The 26,802-nt window shown below is 41.3% G+C and overlaps 1 protein-coding gene across 6 annotated transcripts in view; it reads right to left on the bottom strand.

Moving 5' to 3' along the window:
* The window catches only part of VAV3 (vav guanine nucleotide exchange factor 3), a 183,258-nt gene extending 158,612 nt beyond the window's left edge, over positions 1–24,646 (bottom strand). For 5 of the 6 annotated variants that reach the window (XM_052800929.1, XM_052800932.1, XM_052800931.1 and 2 more), the window contains exon 1: positions 18,993–19,263. In XM_052800929.1, coding sequence (XP_052656889.1) covers positions 18,993–19,196 — 204 coding nt within the window. In that variant the 5' untranslated portion in view covers positions 19,197–19,263. Of the gene's footprint in view, positions 1–18,992; positions 19,264–24,430 lie in introns of those variants that run through there. The other variant, XM_052800935.1, reaches the window with a different exon arrangement.
* Positions 24,647–26,802: the final 2,156 nt, after the last annotated feature.

The following is a 26,802-nucleotide window of genomic DNA, read 5'->3' as shown; positions in this document are numbered from 1 at the left end:
ACTGTCACCTCTATATGTGGCCCATTTTATGTCATGGCTGAATTGTATTGATGCCTTGCCTCACAGTAACATTCAAAGTACACCAACAAACAGTCCAAAACTCTTTCAAAGGATGTCAGTTTGGCATCTCACAAAGTAAAACATAACCATGAGCATGGTCTCATGAGAAGGAAGGATATTTATGAAGAGAAGAAAAAAAATTTAAAATTAAAATTCTAGAGCACAAGCCAGTATTTTTTAGATAGCCCAAAGCAATCAATCAAATGGTGAATAAACTGAATACTATGAAAGCTCTGCAGCAGAGTATAAGTTAGAATTATCCAGACTCTCAGTCTACTGAGCAATTTGCTACAGTACAATCAGTGTTTTAAATGGAGTATGTGGGCACCAATGAGAAGTCTGCATTACTGAGCCATACTATGTGCTGAGTCTTGAGATACTAATATCACATTTTTCTCAAATTCAATTAAGAAAATTATTCTTAAGTTACCGTAATATAGATGGCTGTTTCAAACAGCTCATTAGAACCAACATAAAGGCAGGTTCAGTAAAGAACCCAACATAATTGTTAAAAGATTTGGTCCTCAGTCTTCAGCAGGTAGAGTCCATGGGAGATCATATAAGACCACACGTGAAAGCTGCCTGTTCAACAAGAGAGCAGCATGGAGCCCAAGATGCAGAGCAAGGTTAACACCTCCACACAGCCTCCAGGGCGCCATCTCAGACCCCATAATTAAATCCTTCAGCAGTGCAAAACGCAACCAGCAAACTGGCAAAAAGGTTTATTGTTATTGTGTATTGGCAGTACCTGCAATATAGATTACAAAATCGAGGGGTGTTAATAAAGCCCAGGAGCAACTGTTCAGAGCAGGGGGCAGAATGGGATGTCACGCACGAGAGCGCTCCACTTAACCACCCGGGGTACTCTGCCACCAATACCTTATCATATACAACTATCCTGCCACCAGGTATTTTCACTCTCTTGCTATGCAATCACCTTGGGAAAAGAACTACAGAATATTCTACCAAAATAATAATTCCAGTTATAAAAGTACAATGTGCTTTGAGTTCTGCCACATTATTCCAAGTGTCTGTAGATGATGAACTGTGTTAAGGATAATTTTAAAGTAGTTTAAAGAACTCATCCCAGTCTTTAAGCTACTGACTTCCAGCTGAATGACTTCAGAACAACACTGCACATATATTGGTGACCTCACAAAAAGTGAATTTCCTGAACCATTGTTAAAAACACCTGTAAAAGGTATTCCCCATCCCTGAAAGAAAGGCTGCATAAATGGTTACCATAAGTTTCATGCTCATATTTTCATCCCTCTTAAATTTACAAATAATACACACATCAGTGCCGGAACTGTTCTACCATAGAGGGGACCTGAGAATCACTAATGTAGGAGGTCCTCACACAGTGCTCTGCTGGTCTTCTGAACTTAGTGAAGAGGGCTGGATCCAGCCTATTCTACTCATAAAATTAATCCTATTAAAATCATAAAGTGCTTATACACATAGAACAAATTAATTATTTACTATTTTAGTAACGGTGTATGCTAGCAGGACACAATTTAACTTGGTTTTATAAATACATCCCTATCATCTTAAATTTAGTATCATCAACAAAATTAAGTTAAAAAAAGCACGCCAAATTGTAGCAAGATACTGGCTACTTGCACAAATCTACAGAAAAACCAACAGTCATTCTTGTCATGGCAAAAAAAAAAATCTGCATGAGCAGTAACCTATTACTGGTCTTGGCACTGATGCATACATAAAGGAAAACATAGCAACATAATGTAGGGGCAGTGAAAGCATCTACCTGCAAGCTGTAGGCAAATATTTTTTTAAACCTATTACACAAAAGAACACATACAAAAGCAATACACACAGCTGCTATAACATACTTTCAGATCTCTGAACAGGCATCAGCTAACTAAATTGCCTAACAGAACATCACTTCAACACAAATGATTCCTTAAGTGTTTTGTTAAATAACATATTGAATGCAAACATTGGAGCTAAGCTGTAAAAATGTCTAGGAAGCCTAGATTTTGTCTAGGAAGCCTAGTTTTATGTCTGATTTTGTTTAGTATTATTTTGTTCTACAGACTGTTCAACTAAATACAATGAAATCTAAGTAAAATACAATACGGTCACGGACCAGTTACTGTCTTCTAAAAGGCATAATAGCTTGGTGAGACAACAAAGCAAGTGGAGATTAGAAAGAATAACAAAATCAATATATACGCAATTTGTAACTGGGAATTTATAACGACGACAGGTCTTTCTCTGCCTCTCTATGGAGATAGTTCTCTGCACAGGACAAGTAATAAGAGCGATTTTTAGACAAGTGGACACAATAATACCTCAAGGCTGATTCTTGCTTTTAAGTCAGATAAGCAGAATAGCAGCACAGAGTCCCTGTAACAAAAGACAAACTTGTTCTATTTGTTGAAAGAAGATAATATAGTGTGAACAACTAGACAGAAAAATTATTCAGCAACATCCTTCTGCATGGATCAGAAGTGAAGTTATGTTTAACAAGGGCAGGAGAGTAAATAGGCAAAACAATTAGAATAGACCCTTGCAACTAGTTTTGTGGCTACATTATTCAGGAAATATTTGTATTAAGATCCTGTTTGCTTTTTTCAGAAACTAGCATTTCTCCATTTGTGACAATAATATGCTACTTCTCAATATGTGTTTTTTAAAAAAAGACCAGAAGTCAGTATACAGTAGGGATCTGAAGCATACAGCCGAATTATTTAACTTTTGCACTGTTCATTTATTTCTAAATGAAACCACGAGAGCAGCTACATGGGTATTTTCTGTACCAAGGACTGGAAACTCACAAGTTTGTGACTCATTGTTCCTCAGCTGAGAACGGCTGTGCCACACACAACTGACATCCTCTAAACATGACTCACAGGTCTACCAAAACCTTTGTCAAGATCCGCTACCAGCCAGAGGCCATCCCATCGGGAGGTGAGCATCTTTGTACATATTCTTGGCAAACTCTCCCATCGCCACTCTGCTCAAGCATTCCCACCTGCTTCAAAAGTCTCCTCAGGGCAGAAAGGGACAGCAGTCTAAGTTGTGGAGACACAAGTTATCCTAACATCTGCTAAAGCCTGTTAAATGTGTAACACTGCCAGCAATAAGCAATGCAAACTAAAGTTCGTAGAAGTCTGTTCTCTGTAATTCAGAGAAAATTACTCTATAAGGATGGCAGAGGAACAAAGAAACTGTCCACCTTCTATATTATTTTTTACTATGCCCACCCTATCCACTTATGACAGCAACACCACAGTTAAGGGATGCAACTTCTCTACACAGAATTTATTTTTTAAGTAAAAAAAACAAGCAGAAATATCAAATTGGATATCAGGGGTAATATTTATCAGTCTATGTAAGCAATAAGTGATAAATGTAACAATAGATTATTTTATTTCATTTTTGTAAATAACTAGATCTAACCAGCAAGAAATAGTTTCAACTTCAACAGATTTTAAACTTTTAAAACCTTTGAGATATGTTCAAAGCACATTTTGTGGGAGATCAATTAGCACCATTGCTACTGAAAGTAATAGATTTGAGGTCAACCCTGTAATGTCATCAGAGAGCTAGAATAGAAAATAAGTCTTAGATCCTCTGGTTCAAATGAAATTCCCTTTCTAACACCAGTATGCCTTGCCACTGGACAGTATTTTTTATTTTATTCTTTTTTTGACAGCTGCAGAGAACTAGTGAAAAATAAGTTGTCCTATCTCTACTTCTGTCAAAGCAAGTCAAGTTACTGCCCAGTCTGTCTGCTAAATGTGGTAATTTCTTGAATGCAAGAGGACATTGAAGAACACGGATAGGAAATCCAAGGACCTCCTAACACAACAACACAGAAATCACTTCCTCTTGTCAGCTGCTACTGTTTTGAAAACTTGAGTTTTGATGATTTAAAAAAAAAAAATCATACCCATTTCAAAGCCAGCTGGAAAAAAGGAAACATCTGCCATTCATTTATTTCTTCCTTCCTTCTAATTCTTGGAAGGCTTCTACCTCCAAAGAAGGTTTTAATCATCCTAAGGCAACCAACAGTGTGTTATCATTAATACTAAGGGAGTAGACATAACTGTAATAATTTTTCTAATGTTTACAGAAAAACCCACAAAGTATTTGGTCATCATGCGTCCTTCCAGTGAATCTGTAGCCACTCAAGATCCCTAGCTTACTTTCCCCCTGGGACATTAACAAACTTTCTAGCAATACTATTTAAAAAAAAAAAAAAAAAAAAAATCAGAGGCACAGACTAGGGTACAGCATTACTTCCCAAAAATGCAGAAATACCTTCACAATGTGATAGCCCACGCCTAACATGTTTGTTTACAGGAAAAGGGAATCGTGCTGAAAATGAGAAAACTCCTCAGAAGCCAGCATCAGGAATTCAGTGAAACAGGCCAAAGGTGTAGGTGATACAGGAGGGGCAACATCCTCATAAGAGAAGGAAAACAGCACAGTCACTCCTGTCCTGCACAGAGACTTAGAAAACTAAGCACATCGATAAATGAATACAGAGACATGATAATGGCTGGAAAAGAACATGCCTAAATTAAAGAGTACACCAAATTTTTGAAGGTATTTATCTAGTTAAAAATCACTCTCACAACTACAAAAAGTGAATAAAGTTGAAGGAAGCATAAAAGAGTGGGCCAGGCTTTACAGTGGAAAACTTTGATGATGGAAGGCATTGATGCAACTAGAAAACTAAGCAAAAGCCACCTCCTTCCCCGAAGTATATTTCAGTTCTGAAGGGGCATGTGAGGAAAATTATTCTGAAGTTATGAAGGATCCAATACCAAAGTAAAAAAAAAAAAAAAAAAAAAAAAAATCGCTGACCTGGATTAAATTCTCATCAGCATCTCATCATGAAACAAATAGTTTAATGCTGCTTTAGTATTTCAAATTATATAAAACCATAAAATCAGCCAGCATGGTAGGATGAATGTCACAATAATTATTCTTCAAATACATGTTCCCCATTAAACCAGGAACTGCATGACAAAATTTTAATTTAGTTCCATGAGCACCTTAAAAAAAACCAAACTCTCAAATGGTAATATTGAACTGCTTCACCCTCACAAGGGGAGAAATGATGTGAACAAATCAAGACAAGAGGTGCTTGTTTACAGGACAGTTACTGACCATTTACACCTTGACCCTACTGAGCTTTCAATTACAGCACATCCACAGACTTTGGTGGAGTACCCAGCTGGGCATCACCTCCTTCTCTGCCTGCAACACCTATGAATTATATCAGGCCTATAAAGACTGTGTCCATCCACAGAAAGCAAGCAAGCATAACTCCAGAAACCTGAAGAAACAAACTGTAGTCTGAATAAAATAGAAAAGAGTTTCTAAGTAATCTCTGATAAAGTTATTCTTAAACTTCCATCTAACCTGATTTATAGTTGCCATTAGCTATCAAGGTAATCCCTCAGGGACACCATAGTGTTGCAAATGCTTTTATCTCACAATACAGATACTTAGTTGTAGTGGTTGTTTCACCCTGAGTATAAATAGTTCTTCTCACCTCTAGCCTGGGAAGCAGAAATAAAATTATCATGTCTGTCAGCCCCTGAAGAGCAAGTGGAGCTTACTGGAAAAGGAGAAGAAGAAACCATGGAGATTGATGCCCAACACAAGGGAGCTGCAGGATGAGCGTGCTGGCTAGCAGAGCTGGCTATTTCTGCCTTGCAAGCAACATACATAATCAATCTGAAAAGTGGTTAAAAAAAAAACCACCATTCCCATCCCCACCTGCTCCCTCAGGGCACAACCCCAGAAAAATTATTGGTCAAACACTGCCACTGTGGCACAAACCTTCAGAGGTTGGTGGGAAGGGCAGGAATCAAGTGATGCTGCCTTTGAAAAGAACAAGTTTCCAGCAACAGTGGCTGATTCACCCTGCAGACTCCCAGCACTAGCATTCATCCTCATCGCTCCCCACTAGAGTGGTCTGCCCTGTCACCTGTAGCAAGCAGCAAAACAATTTTGGGGACATGTTCACGTATGTTGGAAACGTCTGACTGCAACAGGACGGAGGCAGAAATTATTTAAATAATGGGTAAAATCAAAGCAATCACGATTTATGAAAATTAGTCACTGAAAAGCAGCTTAAAACAGCCCAACATGCGACTGCTGTTCAAGCACTGTCTGGTCCCTTGAAACCCCTGTGTTCACTGGTCCTAAAAGCATAACTTCCACTTGAGCCTTCCTGCCCAGCACTCTCACCTACACAGAAAGCAGCTTCCGGAGGAAAGACACTCTCATCCATGTAGGAAACAGATTTCAGAGGATTTGCGGAGGGATGAGGCCAACAGGAGCAGTGAAGACAACAGGGCAGGAAAAACAGCTGAAAGGAAGAAATAGCATCAGGAAAGAAGTGAAAGAGGAAACAGATGCACTGAAGGGAGAAGAAAATATGAGGGGAGGGAGAAAGCAACTGGAGAAAGTGAAAGTAATATAATCCAGATTGACAGGAGAGAGCACAAGCACAGAACAAGCTGCAGAACTGAGACGAGTCAAAATGAGGGAGAAGTAGAGACAAGAAGGAAAGAAAGAAAAAAAAATTATTGAAAAAGAAAGCCCAGACCTGTCAGAGCAGTACCTCTTACTAATCACAGAGCAGTCTGGGTTTCTGATAGATAAGATCAAACCACCTGAATGAAGGTAGAAAAATGTGAGAAACAGGGAAAATTGAAAAGAAGTTGTCACTAACAGACCTGACAGGAAAATGAAGTATCCTACAGAAATCCTAACATTTCAAAATCTGCTGCTCTTTCAAATCAAGATGAAAGGCATTTTAAGTTCATTAAACTTTAACGTGACTTTATTGAAACACTGGATTCTGAGGTCAAACTTTAATGATATTCAGCACAAAACAGGAAGAGCTAAATACTCCTGCATTGCTTTTCCAAATAGTTTAAAGAACATCTCTCAAGAATGGCATTCCTGCAAAACATTTTGAGGACTAATTTTCCTGCTCCACCACAAATTTTACAAACAACGTTAGAGGAAATCACTGTTCCTCACTGGAATGAAAAAGATACATCACTTAGGAGTCTTATTTCCAAACATAAACCTTTTAGCAAAATATATTTGTGGTCCTGCATGTTGAACCACAAATTTTGAAAACCGTTTTTAAGACTTAGAGAGCCATTCCCCACGTCTGCCTTCCCATAGCATAGAAATGGCAATGAGTTCTAAGCCAGAAAGACCAAGTCCTTAATTAATATGACAACCACCATCAGGAGACCTATGGAGAGAAACCCCATGAAAACACCAGTTCTGTCCCAAAGGAGAACATCTCAGCCCTTCTTCACTGCTAATCAGAGGTCACATGAATTCACAGCAACTGTTATAATACTGATGGAAGAAGGATCTGCTCCTCAGGCCTATTCCTAGCAAGGTGTGCCAAGAGAAAACGTTACAAAATACACTCCCTCTTGTTTCAGGAATTTTTTAATTAGCAGTTGTTTTCTTACGTTCCTCCCACCGGCCATGGCAAACAACTTACAATTTCTTAAAAAAAAAAAAAAACACAAAAAAAAAACCCAACCAACCTCTGGGATTACTTGTCATCATAACTGGGAACCCCACACAACTGCAAGAGATGTTTTTCATTTCATAATAGGTATTTTTAACACTAGAAAAAAACCTCACATTACATTTATTATTGCTAGAGCTTTGTGCTCTTGAAATAACATGATGTGCTACGGGGTATACAAGCTACAAAAACCTAAATTCTCAGAAAAGAGAATGCAGATAGTTTAAATTAAGCAGATTCCCCAGGGATCCATGAATCTGAGCAATTATAGCTGGGAAGACACACAAATCTGAAATACACTCCAGTCTGCTGCTCAGGAGTGTCTCATGAAGAGCAGCCCCCGCCCCCCCCCCCCCCCCCCCCCGTTCCCAGCATGGTTCAGCCATTCCTACATCCACACCCTCTCCCATCATCATGTCTGTATTCTCATGCAAATCACACGGGTCCCAGTCAGCAAAGGCTTTCATCTCAGCTAATCAATTTACCAGGGTCTTCCACAAGGAAGGGAAATCTATAGGACTCTGATACAACTATAGAGGCATTCCAATACGATTACTGGAGTCATTTCCATAACACTTCATAAAACCTGCAACAGCACAGAGACGATAGCTACAAGCATTTTCTAAGGCACAGTCCTTCTAACCAACAATATCACTTAAAGGCTTCACTGAGAACAACAAATGTGGAGTTAAACCTCAGCTTTTACAAAGATTGCCATCTGTTCAGCATACTTTACAGTGAAATCAGTGGCCTCAGCACAATCCACAGAGAAGATGCATCACCATTTTCAGTGCTGCCAGCCACAACTGCTAACTAAATGAACACAGACCCTGAATAACTTTCTCATGACTACTTGTAGTGATTCACATCAAGGCACAGCAGTGGGTCAATTCACACTGCCCTCTTTGTCATGGATATAAAGAAGATCAGGACATAAGAGGAACAGGCAGAACTCAAAACATCTCAAGTGAACCCCATTTAGGGCTCCCATAAAACATCAGTACATTTACACACCTGTTAAAGACCGCTTAAGGTTTTAACATCTTCTCCACTTTTGAAAATGCTCTAGGAATTCACTAGAGCCAAACAGCCCTAAGAGGACACACTCACATCCCAAACGAGCCCTCTGGGTAAGGCCCAAAAACTATTACTTCGTATCAAGCATCCCAAAACCTAAGCAAGATCCACAAAAAAAATAAGAGAAAAGGAAGGTGTGAAATCAAAGCTCAGCAGGAATTTTCAACAATATTTAAAAAAAAGTAATTGCCAATTCAGAGAAGTATTTGACACTACCTGAAATCCTGCATCACTTTGTGCACGCGCATGCAGGGTAATCCACTAAGAGAAAGTGAAACTTAAATATTTCCTCACGCAACTTGGTGCAATTTAGCAAAACCGGTACTGCTCTGAAATGCAAAACTTGAGCCATAAAGTAGCACGAAGAGATTTTCAAAATATCTGCCTAAATACAAGCTAGGTTTTTAAAGCTTGGCAGAAATCCCCTTTCAACCAACCAGACATCAACTGACCATGAGCCCAAAGGCAGCATCCTGCAAGGGCACTTCAGGGAGACTCAGTCTTCCTCTTTTGAGAGTAAAAGAAGCTACAGGCAATAGCAATAGTTTGAACATTCTCTCTGGTGTTTCCTACTTTCACTTATTCTCCAGACAAAAGAAATTCAAAGCTTGATCTAAATCCTACAGAGGTAAGTAGGATTAATGAGCGTCTACCCTGAGTTACAGTTCACATGGTAGGACTATATCATCACCATATCTCCATCCAGAGACACCTAAAATCTGACAGGCACATTACTGCAGTGAAGGTGTGGTCCTCCATCTACTTTTAACCATCTCTGCACTGGAATCAGACATATTTACTTATAGATCCTGAGGAATTCAGAGGGAAAAATAGCATGGCCCTCACGGCCTTTTATCAGTTGATACAAGGCATCAGTGCTACATGGGGTAGTAGTTGGTGGGAATTTGAAGTCAATCACTGAAATATGTAAGTATAATTTAAATCTTGCCTGCCAACATGTAAGCAAAGCACAAGGAATTACACAGGCTATGATGGTGCTGTCATTATTACACTATTAGAGTGTGGGCAGATGAAACAATGCATTAATTTTTTTTAGCATCAAATTCCTACACAACAGTGAAGTGAGGCTACTTTGACAGTCAAAATTTTCAAGGGCCAAGCTCTAATCATTCTGCTTTAGTGGACTATAAGGCTTCTTTCCATGTAGAAACAATGAGAATGTAGGAACAAGCAATGGTACAAAGTATCCTAAGTATAGATTATACAGTATATACCATTACACAACACAGAAACAAATAGGTAAATTTGATGGTGTCAGGATTAAAGGGCATATCTAAGCATTTTGGAAGTACAAATCATCTTGTCCTGCTAAGTTTAACCACTTTAAAAAACGCTCTAAAAAAAAAATGCTTTATGTTTTGTTTTTTTCAGAAAACATTTGATTATAACAACATCGTGAAATATACATTTTGTTTGCTTCTGCAAGGCAATCATACCATATTGTCTACATCATTTAAAATAACTTTCAAGAGATTTTTAGAGGGATAAAACTAGTGAAAAATAGGTAATGACAGATTAAATGAATGCCTACTAACCAATTTTAAAATAAAATTCTGTAAAGGCAATTTACAGGCCCAAAATATTTTGGAATGTAATACAAGACAGCTGAACTTTATTTTCCCAATTACATTAGTTCATACCTGTAGGTCTGCAAGAGTGTTTTAAATAGTACATGAGTGGTTTTTATGCAAATTGCTACGATACCACTGTACTACACAATTTGTGACTAAGGTTTCATGTTCTGAATATATAAAGAATCAAATATCCTGTTGATAGTCCTTCAGTGTTTCATGTTACCAAGACATCCACTATTGTTATTTAATATAGGATGAAAGAAAGGGTCAATGACTGATACTTTTCTAAAAGATATGTTCTCACTTGACAATGCGTTCAACTGGAGCCAACAGCATTCACTGAGCTTTAAGGGAACATCTATAAACATTCAAAACCTTAGTATAGAGATGTCAGTTCAGATTGCATTTTACGTATCACAAGTCTTAGCAAACAGCTGGTATTTCACAATACCTGAAGTCTTAAACTTGGCTTGTCAAAGCAAAATAAGAGGAAAGAAAAGGTAGCTCCAGGTGATGCCAAGTAAACTGGAAAGTGCAGGGAAAAAAATTAATAGCTGATTTGACAAAGTACACATCAATTCCTACTCCTCTGTGAAATACAATTTTTGAAATACTGAAATAACATGGTGTAAGGTAGTACAAAACATTGCTATGGAGTATTATGGAATAATATGGAAGGACCGCAATGCTATTTTGGAGCAACAGAAACAAGAATAAATGTCAATGGGTTTTGATGGGGTTTTTTGTTTGGTTTGGTTTTTAAAGAACTACAAACACAATTTTAATATTGGGGGGAATGAGTTCAAAAACTGACACCTCTATATCAAGTAAAACTTAAAGAAGATAAAACTGTCAGTGACCTAATAAAACAATACATCTTCCTCTGTATTCAGAGATACCCACGCAATGCAGGGCATGAGCCTGGACTTCCCTGCCTGTGACAGGCAATGACCCATTCATGACTGGATGCAAGCTCTCCTCTCCCCGGCACACGGCAGGTGTACGGAGGGAAGCACACTCCAGCAGGTTTCCTTTGCAGCCACAGACACTTGTCCTATTCCATCTGGGTCAGCTCCTGGTCAGGGAGCAAACATCACTTCAGCAGAAAACAGTCTCTTTCCCTCCCTGCCTCTATTTTACCGTGTTCTGAAAATTCTTCCTGCCCATGCCTCTCACCAGCCTGGTAGCTGCTGCTCCCAGTTAACCCTCCTCCCCAACGCCCGCACCAGTCAAGCCCAGGCTCAGCTATGCCAGCGCCAGGAGCTGCTGTGTCCCAACTGGCACAACCACAACAGATGCACCATCACGCTCCCTCCCGGGCCCTCCCCCTCACCACTTGCCCACCAGCAGCTGCCTTGCCTCTCACCTTGCAGCCCTTTCCCTCCTTACCCCCTGTATTTCCTTCTTCACACCTATGATTTACTCTTTACACCCACAATTTAATAAACTCTTTTGACCTTTAAAGGAGAGGAGGAAAGGGATGCAGGTGAGAAATCGAAGATCCTCTGTCTCACCACTGCACAGATCGTACCAACATACTGTACTAACCCATGCTGATGTGCAGTGCTGCAGCCTGATAAATAACCTCCTGGGCCTCACAGTCCTAAGGCAGTACATTATAACAGAGACCAGCACGCCACCATTAAATGATAATGCTGTTATCATTAGAGAGTAACACAGCACATCCAAGACTGGTTTTCTGTACTTACCTAGGGATAAATCTTAAACGATTTTTCCTGTCCTCTTTCAAAATCCCCAAGTGTCTTGCTTGCTGACACCCCCTTCAGTCCAGCTTCCCAACTTTTCATGACCATTCTCTCTAGTTCATATTTGTTTCTTTTGATTGTTTCCTCCTACTTGTTATATATTCCTCTTACATATCCTTTTCTCTCCCCTTCAGCCCTTTTGATTTATTAGTTTCTTTCCATATGCAGTCCTTCAACTTGCCACTACCACAGGCCTCCCACCTTTGTCACACAAGGCTCAGAAAAAAACTTGGCTTCTCCCACACAACACAGCAGCATGCCATACACAGACATTAATTTAAATTATCCACTACTGGCACACACTATAGCCTCTGTGAGAAACCAGTACAAATATTTTTCCTGTTAAGACATTAGACAGCTTCCAGCACACTAAAATTTTGTGCAGGAGAGGACGTTTGAGACAATTCTTGGCAAGGTGCATATGCTGCATTTAATAACTGTATGATAAATATAGCATGTAAAATAAGCTTTACAATACAGTATAACTGCAGTTTTCCCTTCCCCCCCAAACAAAAAGAATCACTGTGAATAAATTAAAAAAAAAAAATCATTACATCAGTTTTCAAATACTATTTTCTCCATCTTCTTAAGGTAACAAGAATTACCTAGAAAAACTGGGTCACTACTTCTTTGTCAGTTGCTTTTCTTAGCACAAAGCATAGAGGTCATATTAAGGTTTTGCTTTGAACAAATATTTGTTCAAAATATTTTACCAAGTCCAACATGTATAAAATATGTATATATAACATACATATGGATAAATATATCTTTTATAGATAATACCTCTTATGGATATATCTTATGGCCAATACAGCTTTCATTTAGATGAATCATGGAAATAAAGTTAAATGCAATAAAGAAGTTGAGGGGACCAAAGTACCAGCAAGTAAGCAAAGAGATTGAAAAAATCTGAAACATTCAAAAACATTTTTTAAATAATTACATGGAATATACACAGTCAGTTTAAATAATTCAAAAAGACGGGTTATTTTTTTTAACACATCTCTTCTTTCTACACACTTATAAAAGCTGAACCAGTTCCCAAACTCTTGTTCAAGCCCAAAAAGTTTTGCAGTTTCAGAAAAACTGTATTAATCTAAATACATCTTTGTGGTACTTCCTTAACTCAATAACCTAGCACCTAACATAACAAGCAAACACAGAATAAGAGTTATTTTGCACACCACTTCCCTCAAAGATCTCTCTGTCCAAGGAAAATAGATTACTGATATCCCATGACTCCTGGGAAGGGCCACAGGCACCACTCCGTATCAGTTCTGTTTTCTCATTTAGCACATCTGGTCCCTCCTAAGATCCCAGAGCCAAATCACATCCTCATGCAGAGGTCAGCACATCCACTCACATCCCACTCTTTTAGATAACACGCAGAGTCAAGTGACAATTCCTTTTCCTCCTTTTCAGAGCCACGTTGCACATGAAGTTTTATACCCTGACATTTGGCATGCTGTCCTATGCTAAAATTTGGAAGGCGGGGGGGGGAGAAAAGTCAAGCAGCATGGCTGCGGGCAGGCACCCATAGGGGAAAGCACGAGTGAGTGTATCCACCTGCGGGAAGCTTGCAGAGGTGGGATGCACGCTCACCGAGTTAGGGGCAGGAGATCATGGTTATCATTTGTGGGGGATGGGAAAGCTCCAAGCCAAGGGCAGGATCAGAGGAAACCGAGAGGTATGTCTCTCGGCACACCCACATCCTGAGGCTACCTGATACGACTCTAACCAAGAAAAATAAACTCCTGCTCAAAAGCTCAGTTGCCACACCAAAATATGACATGGATGACAAAGATAATGAACTTCCTTTGGACTACATGGTCACACCAAAAAAAGTAACTCCCTAAAATTAGAAAACATTTGAACTTTTAATACAAAGTGAGGGATATTTTGTTTATTTTTATTAGAATAATAGGAAATAGTTATTTTTAATATTTATGTCAACATCCCCTTTAGTAAACTCCCATGCCAGTATTGCATTAAGTGCAGTTTTCCTGTTTAGCAATCTCTCACAAGTTAACTAAATGCCTTGCAAAAACCATTTCAAAGCTAGTCTGAAAAGTATTAAAGAGAAAAGATAAGCATTAAACAGATGACATCTTCTGCAAATCCATCGTAATCTGTTGGTTTAGGTTTTACATTTCTGGTGATAAATTATTTAAGTTCTTGTATGACTATGATTAAACATTAGGATTTGTACTCTCTGTTATGGATCACTTCTATTTTTATTATTTTCACCAGCCTATGTTAGCCAAGAGGCAGCATCTGAGCAAAGTGAATTGCTACACTGAACAGCTCCCATGGAAGATGCAAATGCTGAGCTGCAGTGCTCCATCCTCCACCTCACTGTCAGACATCGATGCTACACTTCAGGGGAAACCCTGCAACGCACTAGCATACCAGTCACATCTCTGCAGTTCATTTAGCACATTCCCTCTTCCAGCTCCGTTCCCAGTAGCTGCAACGTTTAGTGTTTCTTCACATGGTGCCTGCAGTAAGACCTCTTTCACAACACCAACTCTCAAGTCTGAATCAGGCAGACTCCCCAACAGTTAAAGGCCAAAAGACATTATTTGATCCATCTTCCAAATTTCCTTTTCTGACGGCACATGCACTGGTTGAAAATAACAACTAACGTTGCCAGCTTGTGGGAGTTCAAACAGCAAAGTGTTTTTGCGACTTGACACAAGAGCTCTTAATAGAGCCAACACTCTCCTGTTCTGTTCAGTTACAGTGGAAAAAAAAAAAAAAAAACCAAAAAACCGGATGTGAATGTCCGTGAACCCAAGAGTTTCCAATCTCACACAAAGCCCATGTGTAATTTTTCACAGGGGACCTAGCACTGAGACATGCCAGCTTCTCAGACAGGAGCTAGGCAGCATTCATCTGGCAACCCAGAGGTGGAAGATTCATTGGCAAAGCCACAACACTGCTCATCCTTTATATAAGCGAGGTTTATACTTTCACATCTGAGGCTTATTTTCTGGAAAGTGTAACTGACTGAATCAGCTTCTGTTCTTCAAAGCACAACTTCCACTAACCAAATATAAATATTTTCATAAACATACAGAAACACAGACAAAACCAGCCAGCATTCAAATAGCTTCTAAACCCCATGTTTTGCAATCTAAAACCACCGAGACATTTCTCTTACACAGGCATTGTTATCTCCAAAAAGGTAGGGAGGCTGAATCCGCAGATTTCAAATGCATAAAACAGCCCACCCACGAGAACAGCTGTGACACAAGGTGAATTGCTGGTGGTGGGACAAACGCACGCGGTTCCCTGTGCTAGCCAGCCCATAGAAGAGAACATACCCACTGCCATTTGGTCAAGCACATGCTTGCATTGCCATGCTGAGCATCACCAGTCTTGGTTTGTATTCCTGCCCTGAGAGCCGGCAGCAGTCGGGTGCTTACAAAGCAAAGCAACAGTGCTCCTATTTGACTGAACGAGGCTCCACCAAAAAGCAGCATCTGAAGCAGCAGCATCAGTCACAATCCCTCTACGCTTTTCATGTAGCTTTTAAGGGGTTACCAAGGTCTACTGAGCAAAGCTGATGAGCGTCACTGATGTCTGATCTGCCACATTCATTCTGAAAAAATAAGTATGTAATGAAATGGAAGAGACTTGACTCTTATGTCAGAGGCCTGACATCTACTCCCAGGTCAGCCTGAGGCACCATCTCTCTCTTTCCAGTTCTTTGGCGCTGCTGCATTTATAACTAGCCCCCAAGACATGAAAACTTGGTTTGTAGACAAAGGTCTGACAGATGTCAACAGCAGTAAGAGAGAAGGCTAAAACCATGCAGTCCACTTTCCATGAGGCCCATTTGTGAAGCCTTCATCCACACTTCTCATTCTCTGTTCTTATTGCTCAAAAACTGTGTGGTAAGAATCCCCCCAGCCATTCTAAGATCTGCAGCAGAAAACAACGTCAGATCAGGGAGTACGGGAGCTGCAGCTCAATTCTAGAAGATGACAGATAAGGCCCACATGAGGTTCAAACGGTTCAGCTAAGCGGTACAGACACAGCAGCATGTTCAGGCAGACTGCGCAGTCAGCGGTCAAGACTATTTCCATCCTAACACCAACTCTGCTCCAGCATCCCATGCCTCTGATGACTATAAATCACTACCCCACAAGGAACAAGAGAGTTAGCTAGTGTTTCTACAAGACCCCAAGATCCTATGATGCAGCAAATGTATTAATTTACTGACAAGTATTATTCTGACAAAACTCTCAATTTAGGGCTTGACTCCAAGTGGATCTCACCAAATTAGTAATCTCTAAGCCTCTGAGACTTCAGCATAAGTTACTGCTAAGTGCTCTTTACAGTCTTAGCAACAAACTACAAGCAACTCGCAGAATGCCAACCTGCTACATTTTTAATAACAATTTCTGAAATTTTCACTGAGTGATCCTTGCCAGCAGAAAGTGTCTCCTCCAAGAGGCTTTTCATTAAACCCCATAGAACCTCAATAAGATGGCCAAATCTTGATCTCGCAGACAGCAAAGGTAACATTCTCAGCAAATTTAGTGCTGCGTAGAGTTATCCATTACAGGTTTTGATCCAGCAACAGTTCCCCCTATTTCAAGGGTGAAATCAGCACAGGGCAGAAATGCACCACTGGAGAGAGTGGTCTGCAGCACCACGGAGTGCAGGTTCCTCAGGCATACAGCAGACACACAGATAAGGCAATTGTCATAGCTCTGAAACAATTCCAGTAGCTATGTTACACATATATAAAGCTCAAGTTCAAAATATGCATTATAAATAATCCAAGATCTACAATTCTAATCCATAGTTCAAACGCACTTAGAGAAATAGATATTAATCTTGATTCCCAAACCTGCTCTAAGAAAGAAGACAGCAAAGCATTTTGATACTTATTTTTAGTAGACATAAGGAGACCACCATAGTTTTAATCCATCAAAAATAAAATTAAATAATATTGGTCCAGACGAGCAACATTAATCACCAACTGAAGTTCATTCAATGAGTTAGCTATCCAGAAAACTGTGTAATATCACGAGGACACCTTTCCAGTTCATTAAAAAAGTGAGAATCTGTTTCCATACTTTTTATCCATTCTAAGCAGGGCAAGAAACCATTTCCAACAGTTCAGATACAAAGTATTTATAGTTCTGCAAGCTAAACTGAAAAAAGGTCAGTTTGAATGCAACCAATCTAACTATAATGAAAATATAAACCAGGGCTGCGGTACAGTTTAGCAAGTCCTGAAACTCTCACAGAGTTTGAACGGTGCAGAGACAGAGCTTACCGGGTGGTTTCTTCCGTTCGGAGGAGCCAACCCTCTCCGCCACTCTCCATCACTCGGATAAAGTGTTGCCTCTGCATAGGCAATTCAAGCAGGCACTTGAGCTCTGAAGTACGCGGGGATAGCCTTTATACCATTCACATCTAGTACAAGGGTCTGGGAGTTTTTATTCTGACTAGCTGAAATATACCTGATACTTTTTTCCCTTTTTGCACTGTGGGCTTACAGAAAATGTCCCATTGGTAGTAAAACACAGCTGCTAAAAAAAGGAATTAAAAAGAGAGAAAATAACTGGCTTTGTGAGTAAACATGGACAAAGAATATTCCTCCCAGAAGTATAATCCAGTACTAGTGCTGCTTCTTGCCAGTGTCCTAAACAGGAATGGCAATTTCTATTCCTATAAATCTAAAACTGAATCGTAACACTGAAACATTACAATGTACCTGTTTCTCAATGTTTTAAAACACATGAAAGGCTCAGCAGCCTAGTTTCCTTTCACACAACATCTGCTCGGCTGCCACCGGCTCTGCAGAGGCATAGGTGTACGCAAAGCTGTGACAGGAAGTCATTTATACATAGACCCTCTTCTCATTGAATTATTAATACAATCTTATCTCGATATCTGAAACCAGCCTTAGGAGGCACTGTAACAAAACATCAGTTCCAACTAAAAAACGCATTTAAAAGGGGCTAAATTTGGAATTGCACGTCATTACTATTTAACCAAAATATCAATTCAAAAAGCTAAAGGTAAAAGGGTCTGAAGAAAAAAAAAAAGACGCTACAACACAGGCAACGAGCTACCGAGAGCACCATTTCTCGCTACCAATCGCTCTTTAACATGCAACTTCATCGGTCGCACACAGATGCGAAGGCCAGCTGACAAGCGCTACCACCACCGCTTCTCTCGCCCGCTCCCCTCCAGCCCCCCTGCCCGGGCCTTCCCCGGCCGAGGCAAGGCTCCGCTCCCTCAGCCACGCCAGCCCGCCCTCCCACTTCCAACGGCACCGACCCCGCTCCTTCCCTCCGTCGCCGCTTCCCAAGCTCCCGGTCCCGTCGCCCTCCCTCCCCCTCACGTCTCTAGGTACCTCCAGAAAAACCAGAAGCAAGAGGTCAATTTGTGTCGTAAACTGCTCGTATTAACTATTAGCGTACACAGAAACGTTGAAGTGCTGGCTCTAGGACTGCTGCAGGGAACTTCCCCTCAGCACAGCCACCCCAACGTGAGGGGCCCCCGGGGCTCCGGGCGGGGGGGGGCTCGGGCAGGCTCCCGCCCAAACCGCCTCCCGCCGCAGGCAACCCGCCCTCACGGAGGTTCTGGCAGCCGCCGGCCCGCAGCTTCGGTCGCGCCCTCGCCCCACCGCCCGGGACGCGCCGAGCCCGCGGGCCGGGCGGCCGCACCGCGCACGGAAGGTGCCCGGCGGGGGCTGCCGGGCCGCTTGGGGTCCGACCCGCCGCGGCTCCGGCTGACACGCACCGCCCTGCGGGAGCGGGCCCGCCCTCCGCGGCGGCGGCGTGGACCTGCGCCGGGCGCGGAGGGGCGCGGAGGGGCGCGGAGCTTCCAACTTCCCAACCCCCGCGGTTCCCCCTCCGCGCCGCCAGAAGCCGCAGACAAAGCACGCGGAGACCCCCGCGGGCGGCGCGGCCATCGCACCTGGGACATCTGCGGGCGCAGGTTGATCTCCTTGAGGTTGATGGAATGGCTGCGGAGGTTGTTGAGGAGCTGGCAGAGCAGGACGCCGTCGCGCAGCGTCTGCGCCAGGTCGAAGACCTGGGCCGTCTCCCAGGTCACCCGGTGGTTGGGCGGCAGCACCTTGCAGCTGATCAGCCACTGCCCGCACTGCTTCCAGGGCTCCATCCCTGCCACCGCGCCGCGATGCTGCGGCCGCGGCGGCCCCTGCTGCGCCCTCCCGCCGCCGCCGCCGCGGCCGGTCCGTCCCGCCCCGCCCCCGTCTCCGCGCCCGCCCCGGGAGGCGGGACCCGCCCGCCGTCGCCTTCCGCGACCGCCGCCGCGCACCTGTCCGCGCGCCTCCGCGGGCGGGCTGGCGTGAGGGGCGAGCGCGGGGGGCAGCCCCGGCCCCCCCCCCGCCCCCGGTCCGTGAGGGTGCTCCCCTCGCCGCACCTCGAGGCGCACCTGAGGCGCCATAAACAGAGCACCGGCCGTGTACGAGACGCAGCTGTAACAGGCGGGTACATAAAATGGCATCATGTCACGCTCTGGTTTATTTTCAGTCTTTTACCCACTCACTACGAAAACAGCGAAATGCTCGGAGGAGGTCAAAGCAGCAAGCTGTCAGGCATTATGAAAGATGCCTCTCTCGACCCTTTCCAGAAATGGTAGCGAATAGATCATGGCGTGGCATTGTTTTCCCTCCGTTCTCCCCTAAAACATTTTGCACTAACTGACTCGGATTTTATTTGCAATTCAATTAAGTTTGGGGGAAAAAAAAACCAAAAAAAAAACCCGCAATAGCTTCCAACAAGCATACAGGCAACTTCAAATAAAAAAAAAAGAAATATTCAAGTGATTTTAAGTTACTAAAGGTGACAGACTCCAAAAACAGACAATACAAACACCAGAGTTCACAATACCCTCTGCATCTGCATTTCAAAAGCTATTATTTCCTTTGGATTTCTGAAGCAGTGCTGGAAACTTACTTTCTCAGAAAAAAAGTCACTTAAAAGGATACAAAAACTGTTTTTTCTCCTCTGTTAAAGTGTTTATTTAAAAACAAAAAAGAAAAAGAGAAAGCGTTTTTAAAGTACTATTAATGGATAATTTATGGGGGAAAAAGACCCACAGTCCAGGATGTAAAAGCCTTCTAACAGCAAAGAACTAACATGACTATTCAAGACGGCCCACAACTATCCCTGGTTTTCACATCTCCTCTGTTAAAAGCCTGACACTTACTGCTTTCTGAGCTCAGAATAATCCCACAAATGCTTTTAATAATTTCTCAAAGAATTAATACAGAAGTTCTGGGAATTTGTTTCAGAAACTGAAACCTAGCAAGCAATTTGCACATTTCAGTAAGCTTAAAATGCTGCTTCAATTTTTTATTTTATTAAACAGGTGATATGTCTGCTGTTCCAGGCCTTTTCCTGAGCAGACAGCAGTATTAACTTTGGGTCATGAGTGCCAGGCTGCAGAACATGCCACAGGACAGCTCCCCACTTCACATTGCAATCAGCCAAAAAGAAAAAGAAAACATGGCCCTCAGAAAATAAGAAGGATCCAACTCCACCATCCATAACACCTGTGCCGTCACCCAGCAGATGACGAAATGAGATAGGTGTGACTTACTATGTAATTAGAGGCACAAATGTTGCTCAAGGACATTTGGGAACAGCATTTGGTTCCACTCCTAAAGATGCACGAAGTCACAAGCAGTCAGCTTGCTTACAAGACCTCTGCTTGTGTTAGCTGGGCTTGCAAATTAAAGGTTTCCGGCTTTGACCGGACACCGAGGGAGCTCACGAAGGTGCTCCATACAGGTCTGGCCTGTCGGAGCAGGAACACATTTTAACAGAATATAAACTCCAATTAGCAGCAAGTGATCTGGCATGAATAAGAAGATTCAAAGGATTGGTGGTGGTGCAGCTGAGCGTCAGAAAAACCCTTACATGGGAGAGCACGAGTTCAGGTTGAGTTGCCTCAGCCACGCTTCCTTCCCTGCTCTCAGCAGGTCCCTCCTGCTCGGTGGCTACCACCAGGCAGCCACAACCCATGTCTCTCCCGTTTATCAGGAGAGATGCGAATTCTCTATTTAACCACCTCAGCCCAGACACTAGGTCACCGGTAACAGGTACCTCTGCCTACTCTGAGCAACACTTTGATTGGGAAGTTTGCAATGTAAACATGCTATCAAAGTATCAGACTGCCTATGACCAGGCAGAATTGGAGAGAATTTAATTCCTAATTTAAATCAAGAGGGACTGAAACTAACAGTCTGTTAGTCTGTTTCACTAACAGACTGCACTGTGATCATTTGGATATCATCATCCATCAAAATGAACATCCGAGTAGTTTGATCAAGAATACAATAAAACACTGTCCTGTAGTAACATATTTTTTATCTGTGACAAGTTGAACGTGAAGTGAATAAGAATTTGGTCGCACCCACAAGCTATCCACTCTCAGACTGGCAACAACCATAACACCGAAGCAAATGCAGAAGGCAGAAAAAAAATATAGATAAAAGAAACAGAAAAACATCCGCACTATGTTATCCACATCCCCACTTCAGCTACCTCCAGCCAGGATCAGTGGTACAGCACCCCAAGAGCAACATAAACTATCGGGATGCCTTGCAGACATACAGAAAAACAAGCACTGTTCTTAAACAGCAAAAAAAGCACTTCAGGCTCGTTGCTCAAATGGATCTAATCTTTTTACACGGTTTAATAGAAGCAGTCCAACACTCCTTAATCCAAACTTTACATCCACAGAATATGTATACTTTAAAGGTGGTGTTTGGAATTCTAAATATCTGAAAAACCTACACTGCAGTTTTAAATTGTTTATAAGTCATAGGCTGTTGTACTGCAATATAAGAACTAAATTTCGTTCCAAATATATAGGTTTGTTCCTCTACTGGATCTCACATAATCAACTGAGTCACATTCCTCCAAATGGAGGAGAATCTGTATATCCACATAAATTCCAGAAAATCAGCTCACTACAGAGTTACATGATTGAGAGAAGGGAAGGGGCAAATGGATTCACAGCTGAAATTCATGGTCATCACAGCCTTGCTAGAGCAGAAGGATGACTGCTACTGAGGTTCTGGAATATCTGCACATTCACTTTCCTCCCCTCTTGCAGTACTCTTCACTTCCTTCTTCAGCTTCCTACATTGTCCACAGTCATGTATTGGAAGGGGTTCAATTTTTCCCTTAATCCTAATTTTGTTTGTGTTCTAGAGCTACTTTTACACCCAGTTATTTTTTTGCTGTTAATAGATACAAAAACCAGAAAACCCTATAGCTCAAATAAGTACTTCAAATGAACCAGCTGCTGAAGACATACTGAAAATTTGAGCTATTTCCATCCTGTTCTTCTCCTCATACTCCAAATATTGCTTATAGATCTGTCTGGTTGGAGGATCCTCTGGATTGAAAGAGGGGCCAGTGTAAAAGTCACCTCAGTCCATCTCCTCCAGTTTCACTATCACAGACTGATATTCATGAACCTGGCAACTAGGCCTCAGTTTAGATTGCTCAAAAGATTCAATGTACGTCACATACTTTTTTTCTTAACACATCATTAAGCCATTTGCTAAAGCAGTTTTATCTTCAGATTTTTTTATAAAGAAACCAGTAAAATTTTGGACATACATTCCCACTTTCAAAATACTGCAAAGCAGCAACATAAATACAAAAAGAGAAATCTCTATTAAAAGAACAGCAAGCCTGAAGGAGAGTTGTTCACCAAGAGGCACCCAAAAATAGCTGTTATGTGGTTTTCTCTCTTTCCAGGAGACAACTGTCTCCTTACTGAAGACATCATCATAAATTTTTCTTTACTCTTACCCTGTGCTGCATTTCCACCTCTTTTCATGTTGCTTTTTTTCAAAAAAGAAACTAAATTTGTCTTATAAGGGCACATTTGCAAGCTTTCTGAAATAATTATTTCCCACTGTCACCTCACTTGCTGTGTTTAAATTACTTACATTGCTCAGGTTGAGGAAAATAAATAAATACAATTTAAAAATAACCACCACACAAATATACACATATTCCCTCTTTTTCAATTACTCTTGCAGATATAATAGTGCCCATGAGCCCTAGGCACAGACCCCTTTGTGCGAGGTGCCAAACAAGGATAACAAAATGGTAGATCTCTTCCCAAAGAGCATTGCTCCTCACTTCCTTTTCCTACTTATTCCCTTACTCTCCGATGGGTTCATCGGTTCTGGCACTTAAAGTATTCCTGCCTTCTGACGATTGCACTTGAGTGCACTTTTTAATGCTACAGGGAGAAAGCAGCGCAAGCCCGAGCGAAGAACTGCCCTCATTCATGGGTACTAAAGGCCCGCGTCTTGGCTGAGCCAGCTCATGCTCAGCACGTCTCAATTAGACCAACTTAATTATACCGGTAAGAAAATTCAGTTACATGCAGTCTGCAAGCGAGCAGGAACATGCTGTCTTGTGTCTCAGCTATTTGTATCTTCCTCCCACTTGGAAATGCACTGGGCTACCATGGCTCCTGGCCAGAAGCATTCCTTGAGCTGTTCTCTTTTCTGCTGGATGGGAATAATAGGGAGGTGGCCAGAGTCCAGCATTTCTTAAGTGGCCTGCTTATCTCACAGTAAAAGTAAATGAGGGTACAATTGCTGACCAGAATTCTTCAGTAACTTCTGTCTGCCACTGAAAATGAGTATCAACATGGATCAAGATCTCCCAGATGCATCTGGCTGTATCCTATAACTGTAGGCTCCAGTTTCAGAATTACTTTGGGAATTTTGCAGCAGAAAGTGAAAAAGGAGTGCTACTTTTAATCAATTGCTTATTAATTATTTGTTAGTGATATTGTAAAAAGTCTTATACTACAAATCAGATAGACTTTAAAAAAATAAACATTTTAAAATAACGGTCCTATCTGAATTTCAGCAAAGCACTATATTTTACTTCAAAAAACTATTTCAAGTTTTCATGGAAAGAATCATAGACAAGAGACCTGAAATCTAGATAAAGCACTGAAAACAAAAGAAAAATCATAAAAAGTAAAATAATAAGCTGGGAGGATGCATGGAACCGAGTGGAACAGGGCTTTGTATTGAATTTACTTTTCAACAGAGACCTGAAAGATGCAGACAACATGATATATAAAGGTATAGATAATTATAAACTGAGAGGAATTCTAAATGCTAATACACCAAAAGAACACCAAGATAATGTTTTTAGTATAAAATTGCCTGAATACCTAAAATGCATTTGAATGTTTGAGAAGCCTATTCAGTGATGCTGCAAGGAAAGATCCATCTAGACCAGTCAATGTTAAAATAAGACATTAAAGCAGTCAAACAGACTGCCCAGCTCTAACAACCACCTACCAAATAATCATTGGAAGCCAATGTTTTCAACTCTTACCTCCCCTGCCAGAAATCTCCTTTTCATTGAAGTCAACAGAAGCTTGCCGCATTTTATTGGGTCCAGAATCTTATGCCGAATTCCTAGAATAGGATATTTGCTTTACAGAAGCCCAAGTTTCAGCTTTCCAAAAATCATTCCTACAAAAGGAGTAAGCTGATGATGTGCCACCTGTCTGTGCTGAACAAAAAGGGAAGCAAGACTTAGCCAGCCAGCCTCTCGCCTCCTGCCAGTGGTCAGCCATGGCATTTATCATAAGGAAAACATTTAAGGTCAAAAAAAAGAAAGGAAATTGTCATGTACTACTTCACGTATTTTAACCAAACTATCAAAAAGGCTGGTTTCTTAAGAATCCAAGCAACTTGAAACAGTAAATAAAATCATAACCTTCCTCATGGCTTAGTAGGTCCTGTTAAATTTTCTTTGACTTTTTTTGACACCTCTAAGCAATATACCTATTTCTTACCCCTTTCCCCCAGTTCATCTCCATTTCTTACCTTCCATATGTTTTTCTCAACAGCCTGATGATGATTTTTTAATACAAAACCAGATCAGATGACACAGTTACAGGATAGCAAAACCCCCCCTCTTCACTCAAGACAGAAGGAAAGGAGATGCCGACAAAAATCAGGTTTGGGGTCCCAGCTGACAAGAAAATGATATTTTTATGAAAAGTCAAGGTGTTCAAGTGCATATAACTGAGATATGAAAAGCTAGAAATTGGCACAAGTAAGACCTAAGGCAAGGAAAAGCTGTTTTTATGTTTTCATAGTCTACTCAGGACCTAGAACCAAGAATCCAGAAAGATTTTCCTGCATTGTTGGAAGAAGGGATCAATCACTGAAAGCGTGACACTTGCAGGAAACTGTGCACTGGATGAGGTCTGAATACATGGAAATCCAGGAAAAAAAACTTCACATGAAAATAAAAAAATCTCCTCTCTACCTAAAGTTTGGAAAAACTGAAAAGTGCCATGCGTGAAATATCTACTCAAACAGTGAAAGAGTATCTGGCGTAGCATTTATAACTGTATTACTAATAGAATATTTATTTCAAAATTAATACTATCAGACAATTCAATTTTTCATATCCTAAAGGCAAAAATTACTATCAGTCTCTAGTCTCATGCTGTGTTAACTGTTATAATAAATAGGGCAGTCACATATAATCCCTGAGACACTGTTCCAGTTTTCCACTTACAATGTTAGATCTGTATTTACATACTAATCTAAGTTTGCTAAATAAAGGTTTCCTTTTATGCTTACAAGTCAAAAATATTAATGATTTTTAACAACAAAACATTCAAATTTATTTTTAGAGAATTCAGCAGGCAAAATATTTGTAAACACTTCAGCAGGCAGTGCAGCTTCATCTCTAACGTTACCCATACTTGTCTCACCTCAAGAATAAAGAATATAAATATTTCAGAACATTCTGCTACCTACTTTTTTTTTTTTAACTTTTCATAAATGAGTGTACTTGGGTATTGCTTGTCTAATGAGGCTGGGCCAACGCTAGACTGCAGATCAGCAGAGGCTGAAGAGTTAGGGGACTCTTTATTCAGCCCATTGGGATTGAATTTGCAGTGGCAGGGACAATGCTAGATTAGACCCTGAAAGTAATAGGGGCCATGAACCCTCGTCTTCAGTTCAGAAAAATAAGCCATCACAAGCTCAGGACACTAATTACCAGAACTGTCCTCTGAATGTTGTGCACTTCCATTTCTCCAGGCTCAGTTTTAGACATGGTGTGAGATCCCGCTCCCCTGGGTGCCAAGAACATTTCTTTTATTCCAAAAGAAACTAGACCTCAACCCAAACCTTTAACTTTAAGGCCTATGATCCCCACTTCAACTGAAGTCAGTTGGACTGACTATCCGTGGCTGCCAGTAACCTGGGTTATAAAGCTGTGTATCCAAATCCCTGTTAAAATAACAACTAGTAGTATCTTAAGTCATACCACAGATCATTGACAGGCACGACAATGACAGACAGGAATTATATTCTATCTTGAGACATTAAGTCCCACCCACTATGCTGATATCAAAACTTCCCCAATCCTGGTTGAGAAATATTACTCTTGCGATAAAACTATCCAAGTGAAATAATCAGCAAGGCCTTTGACACTGTCTCTCATGGCATACTCCTTGAGAAGCTGGCATCTCATGGCCTGGATAAGTGTACTCTTTACTGGGTGAAAAACTGGCTCGATGGACGAGCCCAGAGGGTTGTGGTGAATGGGGTGAAATCCAGTTGGCGGCGGGTCACGAGTGGTGTTCCCCAGGGCTCGGTGTTGGGCCCTGTTCTGTTTCATATCTTTATCAATGATTTGGATGAGGGGATTGAGTGCACCCTCAGCAAGTTTGCAGATGA

This window comes from Harpia harpyja, chromosome 11 (genome assembly GCF_026419915.1).
Source record: "Harpia harpyja isolate bHarHar1 chromosome 11, bHarHar1 primary haplotype, whole genome shotgun sequence".
In the NCBI taxonomy this organism is placed as follows: Eukaryota; Metazoa; Chordata; class Aves; order Accipitriformes; family Accipitridae; genus Harpia; species Harpia harpyja.
The sequence above is the reverse complement of the archived record's forward strand: the minus strand, read 5'-3'. Positions and strand labels throughout refer to the sequence as shown.